Here is a 15063-nt window from a genome sequence, read left to right as displayed (position 1 = left end):
CTTTAATTCGAAATTTGTAAAGGATTGTCTAGACTAAGTAGATACGCTGTTAGGGTGATTCATGTCCACGTGTCTCGACGTCTTGTTGTCTCTTTCATTAGGGGGCTATTTCAATAGCGTACTTTGAATCGACGACGTCGTATATTCTACTGCGGGTGAGTTGGGTTAGCTTGTTGTGAAACTGGAGACTACAATGGGTTGATTGGTTTAGAAGAGTTTGCTTTTATATTAACGACGTGACTGGTTGTTTATTATTAAAATAATAATAATAATAATAATAATAATAATAATAATAATAATAATAATAATAATAATAATAATAGTAATAATAATAATGGTTCTGTATTATACTTATATCAAAGATACGTACTGCTGAACTGGGACAGGCGGCTTATAGTTGATCAATTTGAGTAAAAATAGGGTCCAAGTATTTTTGTCATTATATTTTATTTATTTTTAAATAGGTATTGTATATGCAATTATGTAATTTATTCCATTTTATTGTAAGTTTTTGCTGGTAAGATTGGTAATTGCAAAAACTCACGAAGCAATAGTTAAAATACTATAACAATTAAATGTACAAAAGAAAAGGCAACCAACCAACAAACAAATACAAATAATTAAAATATATGAAACCAAATAACAGAACCACGTACAGAACATCATAGTTTAATCCGATTGTTACGCATAGTTGATGATATAGTATTCGGAATGTACCACGTTCACCTTGTACGCGTAAACGCATGCGCGAAATCAAACGACCACAATCAACTCGAAACTGAATCATTTTGTTTGATGTCTTCCACGGCGTAGTTTAATCTGAACATCGTTCCCCCGACATTATATATATTGACACTGCACTCGATATCAGGACTCTTATTACTCACTTATTATGTACGGGTTTAGACGACTGTATTTGATGTTGGTTTTGTCGTGGCTGCTTGAAAGCGTTGCATCGCAAGGTAAGCCACAATGTCTATTTCGTTACGCTTTCTAGAAACTGTTCGCGCACTATTCCGAAACTGTTTATAAGGTTGCAATTATTGGTGACGACACGGCAACAGTCCGCGATACATTGAAATTTGTTGTTGCGAAATGTTCTGGACAGGCAAATCAGATACTCACAAAGGAATTTTCGAAAGAACGCAAAGGAGAATCATACTTTACAATGTCACAAACATTGTATCACTCAACTATGTTTACTCAACTATACCGCATATTAAAGTAGTAAGTTTTAAGGCTTGTGCTTCGATGCCCTTGTATGATCATTCAGAGCATTACACCACACGACCTTTCTTACACGATAGGGCTAAATACAGTGACAAATATTGAATAATTATTTTCAATGGCGAGTTTTCATGGGAACGCCTCGGGCAAGCGCCCTAAACCGTCACTGCTCATGCATACACACCTCATAATGCAATACGGCAATCACGCCATTGTATCTGCCTTTAAAAAACATGTGAATGTGCTTTCTCTTGCGCGGAAACAATGGACACATCGCTAGTTAGACTTCTTGTAATTTATTCTATCACCACGATAACAAATTTAGCCATGGTAACAATGACCGAATGAAACAGTCATCAGAGGAAGCAATATTTGATATAATCTATGTGTCGTCCACCGTTGATGATCTGACACACTAGCATAATGATTCTTATCCCAGGCAGTCGTTTTCAAAGGTCGGGGCTAAGTCCCAGCAGACAAATTACGTTGAACAACGTTGAGGTCCCGACGTTAAAACGACGTGGAAATATGATTGCATATTTAAGTAGGACAACGTCAGATTTTCACATTGAAACCACTTTAGTACTCTGACGTAAACAAATAGGACATGAATGGCAAATTGTACCATGTTGTTATGACAATAAGTAGTTGATCATAACTTCGCGGTCAGAAGAGTGGTTGAGACTTCGAAGTAATTTGCTGTAAGTATAAGTATATTCCATAACGACGTAAAATAGAGATGTCGTACGAACATCGGATATTGCTTAAATTAGACTTCACTAGATTAGCGCCAGGATTGTGTCTCAATTACTGACGGTACTCGAAAGTATCTTCTGATGTCAGTCGAAGAGAAAATATAGTGGGGTTATATTTTTATCACATGCATATTACAACATTAGACGTTAAAGTGTAACTGAATTGGGACAATTGACTTTTTTTGTGTGCAAAATTCATTTATAAAAACATTATGAAAAAAAATCAAGTGAAAAATGTACATAAATTAAGTAAACGATCAATAATAATGTTCTGGATAAGGACACGCCCACGTTCAGTTTCTTGGTCGACTCAGAGCGAGGCTCCAACTAGAGTACCTAATTAGCATACAAGGGTACTTTGTGACGTCACGGAGGGAACTTGTCATCGTCTCACAATGGCCGCTATACGTATGCAGTGCTCGGAAAGCGACACGGAATCTATGTTATCGTCTGACGAGAGTTATGAAATCGAAGAGTATGATGACAATGAGAGATGTCACGATTTTGTTTTAGAGTGCCAGGGTCAAATTGGCCCATACAGGTTTGAACCTGCAAGGAAAGTACGCGATGTGGGTGATCGTGTACCTTCTCAAAATGACCGTGACACAGAGTTTGAACATCGTGACTGGCTTGGTTTCCAGTTTCTGTCTTTTGTTCATCCAAATTCTAAACACATATCAGTGTGCGATTTTCAGTTTCTTGATCTTCTGAAGAAATCATGTAAAGACACAAAATACGTGAACGGTGAATGCGTCCAGTGCTTACATTTTCCAATCGCCATTTTGTGTTTTGTTGTTGTTGTTCCACGATCGATCTAGTTATTTCGACTCTGGCATAATAACATGAATACATTCTAAACTTTTCAAGCAAATTAATATTCATATTCTACATGGAAAATATTATTCTTCTGGTTATTTACACAGTTATTCCCGAAACCCAAATAATTCATAATGAATCCAGATGGTGGATCAACAAATGATTCGGGCGTAAAATGGACACTGCAAATAACGGTATATGGAGAAGGTCCATCCCAATGTTTCCTGGTGTTCTTGACGGCTTTGGTCCACTGATGTCATAAATTCGAATCTTTTGGGAACCCATAAAGACTTACGCGATCGCCGTGTGTGTTACTACACCCGCCAACAACACAGCGTTTCCCCATGAAAACGATCGTGGTAACTCGTTGTATATGATGGTAACTCGTAAGAATTCTCGATCTTGGTAACTCGTTGTATATGTTTACGAAACGCGTGCGTATGGAAAATGATAAACAATCCTGTCTGCTAGCTAGCTCATGCTTTATGCTCCCGTTGGTGGCGCCATTTCGGTTACACTCATAATGCCGAAAAAACTCGAAGGTGATGGGAGAGGGGGGCGTGGCGCGATTTCGGAATATCATTGACTGTTTACCCAATTTATATACCCTTTTCACTTGATTTTTTTTCATAATGTTGTTTATAAATAAATTTTGCACACAAAAAAAGTCAATTGTCCCAATTCAGGTATTTTCGCATGTGAAGTTGCCACTGATCCTTAAAAAAGTAAAAATAAACGATGAGCTACGATTAATAAAGAGACGTCATCAATGTTTAGCTAAGTATTTACTGAGAGTACTGAAGTTACTCGATATATATTTATAAATTTGCCAAGTCTTTGTTTTGGAATATCCTCATATATTTCACAATGAATCAAGGATGAAGTAAATTATAATCTCTACTACTTTTTTTCGGCAAATTGTGTTTTTCTTCTACGCTTTCTTCTTCTATCTAATTCGATTTACAAATTGCGACCTCTAAATTTTGTTTCATTCTTGTTTAGTATTTTTTCATTACAATGTTTCCCCAATGTTGATCATTACGAAGAATCTTTATTTGTACCTTCCACACCTGTTCATGTTCCCCTTTGGCTACACTAATTTTTTTATAAATATGTCCATGCCAGTTTGCATTATTCTTAATATTCTCTTTTTATTACATGGTTTTCTGGCGGTGTTTTAGCCTGTACATGTTTTTATTTTGAGTTGATACTATTATCCTGATTACTGATCGGAAAACTACCATTTTCACATTTCACACAATCAATTGGATTTACTTTATTCACACTTTATATAACGCGATAGAAATTACTCTATGCTAAGACTCCGTAGATTACAGTAATATAGGTATACTATTATTACTTATTGTTACTATATGTAATATACCGAACTGCTTGTCTCTCTCTTCTGATGGGTGTATGGCTGTGTAAATGTGACTTATACTTGCGTTTGTCGTAGAGATGACGATCAATATTTAAAGTGAGTTAAACAACATGCCTGCATGTGGGCAAGTGCGGCTGGTGCTTATTGGTGAACACGTTATTTTCAAAAACACAATATATAGAATAAAGCTAAGTCTGTGTAATTGCCAAGGACTACGATTACCTGCTACAATTTTCCATATATTATATTTATCGGTTCTATCGGCTTTCTTTTATTTTTTTTCAATGACAAAATCTGAAGCAATATTAATCGAAAACAAATGTGTCTCGTAAATGTGATCTATCATAGATTTATGTAGGGATTATATCAACGTGCGACATATGTTGGTTGTCTGGATGTTTGTTATGGTACTATCTATCGTGTTGTTTTTTAAATGCAATTCATGCAATCATTTTATTTCAATGTAACACAAATGTACCACACGAAACAGCTGGAATATGTCTTTCAAAATACTGACAATAATGCTTATTCAATATTTGTCTAATCGGTGTAAATCACATCAATATTTTGTTTGAGATAGAATTTTATGATTGAAAATTTGTAACTTTTAACTAATCTGGTTTTAATATGCACTAAATGGCGATTACATTTAAACTGTATTTGTTAACACTATATTACTATCAATTACAACCACTGCTTCCGATAAATACCTTTGTATAAAAAATGGTGACTCGCGATTTAAACTTACAGCAAAGACCATCTATTCGTTGACGTTGATAAATGTATCAAATAATTATCAAATTAGATTTCATTTTATTCTACACACTTTCTTCCACTTTCTGGTTAACAGGTTGATCGGGAAATGGTAAGTACAGCATAGTACTGGTAAATTATTAATTAAATGCATGTTACCATCAATTACTAAAGTGTCATTACAGTGCGTTGGAGTTCAGTGGCGGATCCAGCAAAATGTATTGGGGGGGGGGGGGGGAGGCAAGCTTCGCTTAAAATTTCGGAGCGTAAATCGCAGAGAAACTATGCTAATCCAGATGATATATATCGTCACGCGTTTGGGGGGGGCAGGCATGGCCTCTGGATCGCCCACTGTTGGAGTTTTTCGCTCGACGTCCTAACGGCGGCGCAAAATGTCTGTAGAAGAGCAATACTTCCTTAGCCTAATCTTTTCTCTAAACCAATACACCTTACTCTAGTTTTTTTCGGACGAAAGAGCACATCGTGTTTTGCTTTGCAAGTCACCGCCATTTTGAAACAGTTTATACATGCTAGTCATGTTAATGCCGGTCGAATGTCATCTAATCATTGGAAAGTCATCAGATACACAGATAACTGAAATATACCGTGTGTATCATCTGAACTAATAGCTGAAATAGATCAATTCCTATAAGCTTATATACGCCGACACATATTTTAGTATGTGGAAAGGTAAATCAAAGTTCTTCGTTGAACATTTATAACATTAGATTTGTATGCTCGGGTAAATGCCACAGACAATCGTGAATCAAAATTTGTATCGATCGGGATGAACTGACCGTGCACTCTTATTATCCTGCGTTCTGTGCCGTGTACATAGTAGGTATAGCTTTATACTAGATCTGTTTGGGAACATTCATATTTTTACTTAATTTTCTTTTATTCATGTAGTAATATTAAAGGTAAATAGAGGTGACGCATGTTTTGTGTTATGCATAATGATAGCGCAGTTGACTAAATCGAGCGGCAACAAATAAATCGATATGTAAATACGGTGGTTAGTGGTTTTTGTATTCTGGGTTTTAGGAACGATCTATCTTTTACATTTGTTTCCAGTATAATTTGCATACATTAGTGTTCGCCAAAAGTTTTCCCTATGAATGCAATTAAGCCCTTCTTCAGATCAACATGTGATATATACTACACGAAAATGCTGGTACAAACATCTTCTTGCATACGACTCCACTGGTGGTTTGCTAAGTATTCATATCAATTTTCGATAATAGATAATATAAATATTTAAAAGATTAGATAACACTGCGATAAAGACTTTCCATTTTCCCATTGTGAAATTCTTTCGTTTTTATGCAGACAATTACAGTAAAGTCATATTTATTGAAGTTATTGATGAGTTGTTGAACAAACTGCATAGTTTGTAATGATATAATTCAAGACAAATAAAAGGTAAACATATAGAGGATAAAGCAAATTATATTTTTTCTGTAATATACTTGTGTAATCGGTAATTATGAAAATTATTTACGGGTGCATAGGGAATACATTTCGATATGAAATATCTTGTCAAAATCATTTTTCTCAGGGTTTTTTTCTCCCAAAAAACGAAAGTATTTCACAATGTCGAAAAAGGAAACGTAGTGTTAGATACAAGATTCCCGTTTAAACTGATAATGAACATTAACTGATAGTAAAATTGAAGTAAATAAATCATACTACTTTTTATGCCACAAATTTGTCGAGTTGAACTAGTTGTACTAATTCTATTTCATCAGTTTTTTTGGAGAGTTCTCTACAAACCCCATTCAGGATGCTGTGTGCGTATGTTATTTAACTACCTTCGTGCAAATGACTGAAATGAACAATAGGCCGATAATCAGTTTTAAATAAAACGCGATCTGGATGTACATGGCGGACCGAATACAATGGATGGGTAATCACGAGCTTTAATCAATCATCTGCTTACCCAAGTCGGTAGAATGAGTGTTCCACGTCTTGTCTGATCAAAAGAACGTTGGTTCGAGTCACGATTCTTGCCTCTAGATTAATATTATATAGGATTCGCTATTTCGGAGCCATGGTTTTTTTTTCGTTGGCTTGACGGTACCTGGATGAACTTTGTAGTTCCAGCTCGTATGTTATGAATCGCGCCATTGAACAATATTCTGGGCATCTCTGTCTATTAATATTATCTAATCAAAGAACGTTTTACAAAATAGTTTCCTGTACATATGTGTACAAACAGACAGGACAAGGAAACAGTCTTTTCTTAGTAAACGGACATTGCTTAGAATAGAAGTGCTGACAAAAAGTACCTTTCTAGTAAATGCGCATAAAGGAGGCTGGACATAAACTGTTCTCCACCAGAAATTACCACCATAATGGATACAAGTGGTGTAAGGAAGCCTGGCCATCCAATATATACAAAGCAACGATCAAACGACAGTGACGTTCACAATTGTGTTGAAATTTGGAAACGTGAAGTTGTTGTTTGAATTCACTTAAACGAAAATAACAATCTCCCATTACCTCATTTTCACTGATAATAATACAAAAAATGCGCCACCTAATGTACGTTGGTTAGTAGTTTGACACTTTTCTGTCACACATACCGTTTTTTTCAATTACACTATGAAAGATCGTGCAAAGAATTTTGGAAGTTCGGAAGACATCGAGTTTGCTGAACTGATCCGTACGATACATGTAATCACATGAATCTAACAGAATTGTATTGTGTTGCGGATGTACATTTCGCTCTTCAATCAAATTTCCGAAGACACGTATGCAAATTTAAACTTGAAAAGCACTAATATAATGAAATCAAGATCCCACGTTGATTAATGTTACCGTAGATGAACTGCGTCGAACTCGTATTGCAATAGCAAACGCAGATGTCAGGTTTTCACATTTAATTAAAGTATAGTTTTGAATACCTTGCATATTGAGTACAATGGATAAATATTGTATTTACGAATAATTACTCGACTGTCAATTTGATAACTATCAAATACAATAATCAAAATCAAATTACGCTACCAAATTCAGTACTATATGAGATAACAGAACTGGAGTTTCATTTGTGATTCAAATTATTTTTTTAAATATTTAACACAATTTAGTTATATTCAACAATTTTTTGTTCGGGTTCGAAAAAATAAAGTATACTCGATTTATTGATTGATAAAGCAAAATAGATAACGACTGAAATCAGAAAATCAAAATTGTCATACATATACTTAATGCCTTAATTGTAATTACTGTACATTAGGTACAAGTAAAACTACTGGGTTTCTGTATTATTAACTTTAACCAATCATAAATTGACTGTTTATAAATAATTTATAGTTCAAGTGCATTCGATAAAACACAATGAACAATCAAATATGCTCTTTATCGTCATCTTCAAAAGCATCCATTATACAAAAACCTAGCAGTGCTAGTTTGCTTAATGTGTTTCAAACATCTATTTCAATATCATGTCGACGAAATTAAGATGTTTAATCAGCTATAGTTTCAGGTTTGAAGAAACGTTTTCATATGTTTAAAAACAAAGGTGGATAAAAACGACTCCCCCTTCTCATATCTCAAGAAAGTTCGGGGTAAATTGAAGTTTGTATGTCATTTCCTCCACGGAGATAATTTCGAGAACAATCCGAGATGTCACGGTTTTTACTGTGAAATTATTGCTGTGTGTCCTGTAATGCATCTGTATGCATGGAATTGTACACACTTTTAATTCTGTTTGCTATGCCTAAAATGCATACAGGCGTTATGCGTACAGCACATTTGTCAGCCTTGCTTACTCTTTGACAGTGTCTATGAATTTACAGTCATTTTCCGCATTTTTGTGGCAAAGTTGTTCTGTGACTTGTCTTACCCGTATGGTGCCGACAAACACAACATGAAATTGACTTTGCCAATTAAGAACACATCTACAGTAGACGTTCTGAACTTAGACATGAAATGTATATTTCAGTGATGCATAAACTGTTTAGGCGTGGAAGTAATGCATTTGAGTAATTATGGATTTAGTAGATGACTCACAACGTAATGATCAAGGCAGCTCATTGTGTTTCAGGGAATATGTGGTAAAGTTACACGACTCTTCTACAGTCGAATACAAATTACTAGATTCCAAAACAGCTTAAATCGGTTAAAAGATTGAGATGTATACTATACAGCAACAGCCATCATTATTACATGACTCCATGGCATACATTGAAGCTGGAATAAAACTATACATTTGCCTGTTTTCGTGTTTCATATATTCAATCTTATATCTGTCACGTCTGATTGTACCACTCGACAAGATATGATGCAAATTATGATATTAGGAATACATAAAATCTAGAGTAATGACTTGCACGGGGAATGTGCACATATGTATATATCATCTCCACTGTGAATCAAATGTTCTTAAATGTCATAATCTTCATTATCCTGGTGTAATCGTGGCTTTTGGAATTATTATTTTATAAATCCTTGACTGCAAATGACGTTAATCGTGGAAGATTATTCGTATTTATAGTAGCTACACACAAGCACATAGCTGCAACTCTATATAATTTCCAGCCCTGGAGATACAAAATTCTAAATCTAAATATATTTATTCGAAAACAATGGAAAATAAAAATAGCATAAGGGCTTATATATCGCATATAGGGTTTAAATATACGAATGGTAACATAAAAATGTGTCAATTTCTTTCAGTATAAACCTGTGATTCAAACTACTTTTGAAATATACGGTGAAATTTTATCTAATTTAGCTGTGATTTTGCTAATTCAAAGTGTAGCTAATTAAAAATGAGTGTATTCTCACAATGGGATTGTTGTCACTTTAGCTACTTTAAGATTCTGTCTATGAACGCGTTAAACAAAGTTTGCTGAAATGGCATATATCTATTTTTAAAACGTTTTACAGTAAATTATTATTCCGTGATTTTCAATTTCTCATTTGTATATTTTGGGTCACCAATGAATGTATTGAAGTTCTGTTCTCTTGACAATCTTAACATCGTTTCACCTAAGCCGAACATTCATTACTGTTCCACGAACCCGTGCATAATCGTGTAAGCATATGACTTTGTTATGGTTAGTAAATTATGGAAGAGCAATATGTATATAACTGACAATCTTAATTATCTGTTTGTATCCACTTGATTACAACACTGTTCTTAAACATTCAATTAATACGTTTAATATATAATTTGGCACGTAATTGTGGCACTTAATTATTTTTTTTAATTTTAAATAGCGGTGCGTTCTGGCCTTCAACACCTCTAGATCCGCCGGTGGCACACCAGAATAAACGCCATTCAGAATGACGAATTTAATTATGTTACATTTGCGCATGCTTACATACAACTACAGGAACTGATTTTTCTCAGATTCTATGATGTCCTAGCTTATGAATGACCGGTCTGGTGTTCACGGAAATCGGTGTGCCCACTGCGACTACTATTAGTGATACATTTAAGCTATAAAATGTGAATATATTATCTGATTTGTGTTACTTATCGAACAGAGACCATACAACGTAGTATTCCTCGTGTGAAACAGAATAGATTGTTTTAATCTCAATGACTGATTATGTTTAGTAAAAAACAAAGTAAGTAATGAAAAAGAAGTCTTACAGTGTTGAGACGAGCGGAAACGTGTGTCGAGTTAAGTGCACTGTGTTGACTTCACACAGGGTTGACATACGTACAAATAGTTCGCCATATGTCAAGTCTCTAATGGGTATTTATAAAAATAACCGACTTCATGGTTTCCTAAATCCTAAAGTTAATTTGGATATATTATCACTCCACATAGCCTGATAAGGTCGCGTGAGTTGCGCCCTCTGCGGTACCAAATCCAACATACGTCAGTACCAATCAAATTGCACGGCTTTATCTCCCTGTTGTTCAACCATAACGTTTCCTTATAAAAAATATCATATTAAGTACATCGCTCACGCAGTAGCAAATTAATAAAACAGTTTCGTGAGGGACCAATTACTCGTTTATATTCTCCCGGCGTTCATACAACTTCGTTATTAAATCCACCCAATGGCCTTGAAACAATATTGTGTGTCAACGTCACTCTATTTGAAGAATTTCTGCTTCATTATTGTATAACGTGAGGAGATTGTTAATTGTATTAACAAAGACAATAGACAGTAATCAAGTGATCAATTCAGTTCATGGATGGAATCGATTTATGATATTATTTCAGTATAATTGTCAGTAAGGCGTTTGTACAATGTTAACAAATTGGGATGTAAATTTATCGAGTTAATAAACAGACATGATATACTGGTTGATTACACTGGATTGTCTTCAACTAAACAAATTGAAGATAGGTAGGACAGTCTGAGATTAGTAGCGTAGTATCCAGAGTACATTAGTCATGAACAAGGCTATTTCGTGGCATGTTTACAAACACACAAATAATACTGGCGAGATGAAAACCAATCTACAAATAGTTCACATATTATTCAGTAATCAATGAACAAACAAATGTTAACAAAACACAGGCGGTATAATTTATAATGCATTATCCCAATGTCACTCATGCCACAAAATATATTTTCCCCCGAACGATAAACACAATATATCAGTAATTATACAAATATATATGCGTTTAAGTAGATACAACTAGAAACGTTAATGATTTGATGAATTGTCATTCTTCCGAGTGAGACACCGAAAATCGACATTAAGCCATACATATGTCTTTCGGAATAAAAATGAAATCTCGCAGTGAACGGACAACCTCACAGCCTCATTTACAATCATGTTGCATCTACGACTAATTGCAAACATTATCATTTTAAACAATAAAATAACGAATTACAAGTACTGTTGAATATCTGAACATCATAGTATAGTATTGCTCTACACAATTAGTGACTGTATGCTGTACCCAGTATCCATGGTAACAATGATATTAATGTCGGATAGTTAAGTTATTTAAGTAATATACGTCTGTGATATACAGATAAAGTTATACTGCCAGCCTGTAAATATAATCAACAAAACAAAAATGATTAAATTTGGTTACATATTCATATGAGTAGAAGTACTACAACTGTGTGTCTGTTGTGTAAAACAGGATACAGTACAGCGTAGAATATGAAATCAAGCAATCTTTGACGTTTCATTGAGTCCACGAAACGCTCAGAGGAGGACTACTAGTCACGTCAATCCATTCAAAATACCTTTGACTAAACGACACAATTATAGTGTTTTAAAATGTATTCATGGTACGTTGTGTCGTATGTGGACAATTATTCAGACGTTCTGAATAATAATAATAGAGTCAAACCTATATGTCTCTGCAATAACGTAATAGGGTCGCTATATTAGTTGTTTTGTGACGTTATTTACATCATTGTGTGCTCAAACTCGAGAGATTCACACAATACCTGTGCCATCAATTCCAGTAGTGTCAGACAGTGGAAAATTAATCATTTCATACAAAGACATTCTTTCAGTATCAGCTAGCTATGCTGAGCTAATGTCACGTGGGGTCAAGAGTTTCTGATAATTTATTCTGATAATTTATGTTCTATGAGAAAAGATAATTACTTTCTTCATAAATAAGGAACCTGTGTTCTCTTTTTCACTGTAAATCAAACATCGCTCCCGCTATTCGGCATTATTTACGGGAGATAAAAATTAGAGGTCATTTAATCATCAACAGCTACTGAATCACATGACAAGATAATATGGTTTCTCTACTTTAGTTTGTAAGGCCATTTCCGCCTGTTATATTATCAAATGTCTGCAGTAAAAAAACAAAACACACAAGATATTACATGCAACATAACATGTTATAATGGCATAGTTCGTAAAGGCATGAGCACTTTTCGGTGACGCCAGAAAAGAATTATTCAAGATTTGTCTTCTGCCCACAATATCTTTCAATAGCTAAGACTTCCTTCTCATTAAATAAATGATAACTGGGCTATTCCAGAGAAACCGCATGGACACGCAATGACATCACGAGTGATCACAAGCAATTTACGTAGTGATCACGAGCATTTCACGTAGTGATCACGAGCATTTCACGTAGTGATCACGAGCATTTCACGTAGTGATCACGAGCATTTCACGTAGTGATCACGGGCATTTCACGTAGTGATAACGGGCATTTCACGTAGTGATCACGAGCATTTCACATAGCCTGGATACGTTGGTTCTTAATGTATAGTTCAGTTTTCGGTGGGTTTTCTTCGTGGTGAAGCAAATATTACATTGTATCCAGTATAGATCCAGAGTTTATTATGTATGACGTAGTAATGAATAATACATTTGCACTCAATGTTTAATGTTCTCAGAAGCCAATGGCAACTTCAATCAAGTGGAATCATGTGTCCATCAGTCAGATTTCGGTAGTTTCACGTGCAGCTTATTAATCGAAAACCAGATATGCCATGTCCGTTCTGATGTATAACAGGTCGTTGAAGCATACATTACACTTCAAAAAATACTTTTATTTCACCAGCCATCGCTAAGCTACGCAATTTGAAGATATAGTGCAGTTGGTATGGTAAAATCCGCCTAACAATGTACATATATGTACATAGAAGTTAACCCTTTTGTTCATTCAAGTTCCTTCATCATTGGACTGACATATTTAAATTGAGAACCAAGCCGGGTCAACTCCTCCAATAATGTCACTACCAGTGTGAAACAAATTACGCAGATAAATTGTTTTCTTAAGAATTTGCTTTCTGTCAAATTTAACATGTTTTTTTCCCAACTTTATATCATGTGCTGGACACCTCCCATTTATTATTACGAGAAATGGCGAACGAGCACTGAAACTTGGCTGATCTAAGTGTCATAGTGTATAATCTCCAAATCAAATATGAGTTGAATTTAGTTGTAATCACCCAAGTGCATGTAATCTAGAGGATTCTCTTAAATCCGACTTCAATATCCTAAACTGTACAAAATCCAGTGTTCTTTATAAGATTACATGGTCAGTGGGAGGTCTTTAGTCTGCAGGTCATACACCGAGGGATTTAACGCCACTGTAGAGATCAACACGTTTAACATATCAGAGCCATGCAAGTCTGGTTGCAGGACTGAATGCCTCAAATAAACGCAGCTGGTATGTATGATGTCCATTAAATACAGGCGTGTCTGGCGTGTTCACAGGGCTATTAAAGACGTGCGTAACAACCGCCAGAAAACGCATTGCCGCTGTATATGAACGCACATCACATCATTCAGTGTGAAATTGATGTATTACCTGACATCAACAATAATCATAAGTTTTCAAAGAATTAATGATGAATGAATGACGTCATTACTGCAATAACTTCATTCTCGAGTGATATTTCCCAATGCAGTCAATTATTGAACGGGAATTAAGATAATCATATTAAAACACTGTGGTTGTATAAAGTGTAAAGTTTAGATGAGTCGGTGAATTCATACCATCATTGAAAAAGTAAATTTCAAAACTGTGACCTATCCCCTGTAGGTTCATTACTCAGCGATGCCACGCACACACGTAAATCACGTATATTATGTATTGAGTTTCCCCGAAGGAAGGTTCACGGAACCCTATTAATCTTTGTTATAGTATCTACTATTTTTCTTGATACGGACTCAAATATAATGGTGACTAATATTGAGTCTCGCGAACAACCAAAGGCTGTTTTTCGTCTTTAAATATTTTCATCACTGTTTTGTGTTGAAAGCGCCGTGCCCATATTTGTAGTGAATGTGGTCAACATGGTGCCCAGAGCGTATTGTGACAGTATAGAATATAGTCTGTGATAGCCACAATAATTAATTAAGTTAAATAAATACAGTCCGTGTTCATGTATGTATTATTCAGCCACACATCTCATATTGGTCACTATTACATGCTCAATATGAAATCTGCACCGCTACTATACGGTCGTTTAGGCGATAATACTACCTTATCTTTTGAATATTCTATCAATGCGCTGATATTGTGCGAAAGATAATGCACGATTGGTAGACATGCATAATATATTTGTCATATTTCACCTCTGTGATCTCCGACATCAGCCCACAGCAACAGTCCTCCAAACTGAACAAAGAACCGAAGTGTTCACAAACTACAATACTACAGAAATGAAATGGGAATCAAGTGAGTTTGCTTTGAACCATCCAGAAAATTACAATTTCAT

At 35.1% G+C, this 15063-nt stretch overlaps 1 protein-coding gene across 1 annotated transcript in view; it reads left to right on the top strand.

The window, feature by feature from the left end:
- Positions 1 to 892: 892 nt before the first annotated feature.
- The window catches only part of LOC102805399 (neuronal acetylcholine receptor subunit alpha-9-like), a 29665-nt gene continuing 15494 nt past the window's right edge, over positions 893 to 15063 (top strand). The window contains exon 1 of the mRNA XM_085500612.1: positions 893 to 962. Coding sequence (XP_085356738.1) covers positions 893 to 962 — 70 coding nt within the window. The remainder of the gene's footprint in view (positions 963 to 15063) is intronic.

Source organism: Saccoglossus kowalevskii, chromosome 6 (genome assembly GCF_978046115.1).
Source record: "Saccoglossus kowalevskii chromosome 6, keSacKowa6.1, whole genome shotgun sequence".
NCBI lineage: Eukaryota > Metazoa > Hemichordata > Enteropneusta > Harrimaniidae > Saccoglossus > Saccoglossus kowalevskii.
Note: the sequence above shows the minus strand (reverse complement) of the source record. Positions and strands in the feature narration are given on the sequence as shown.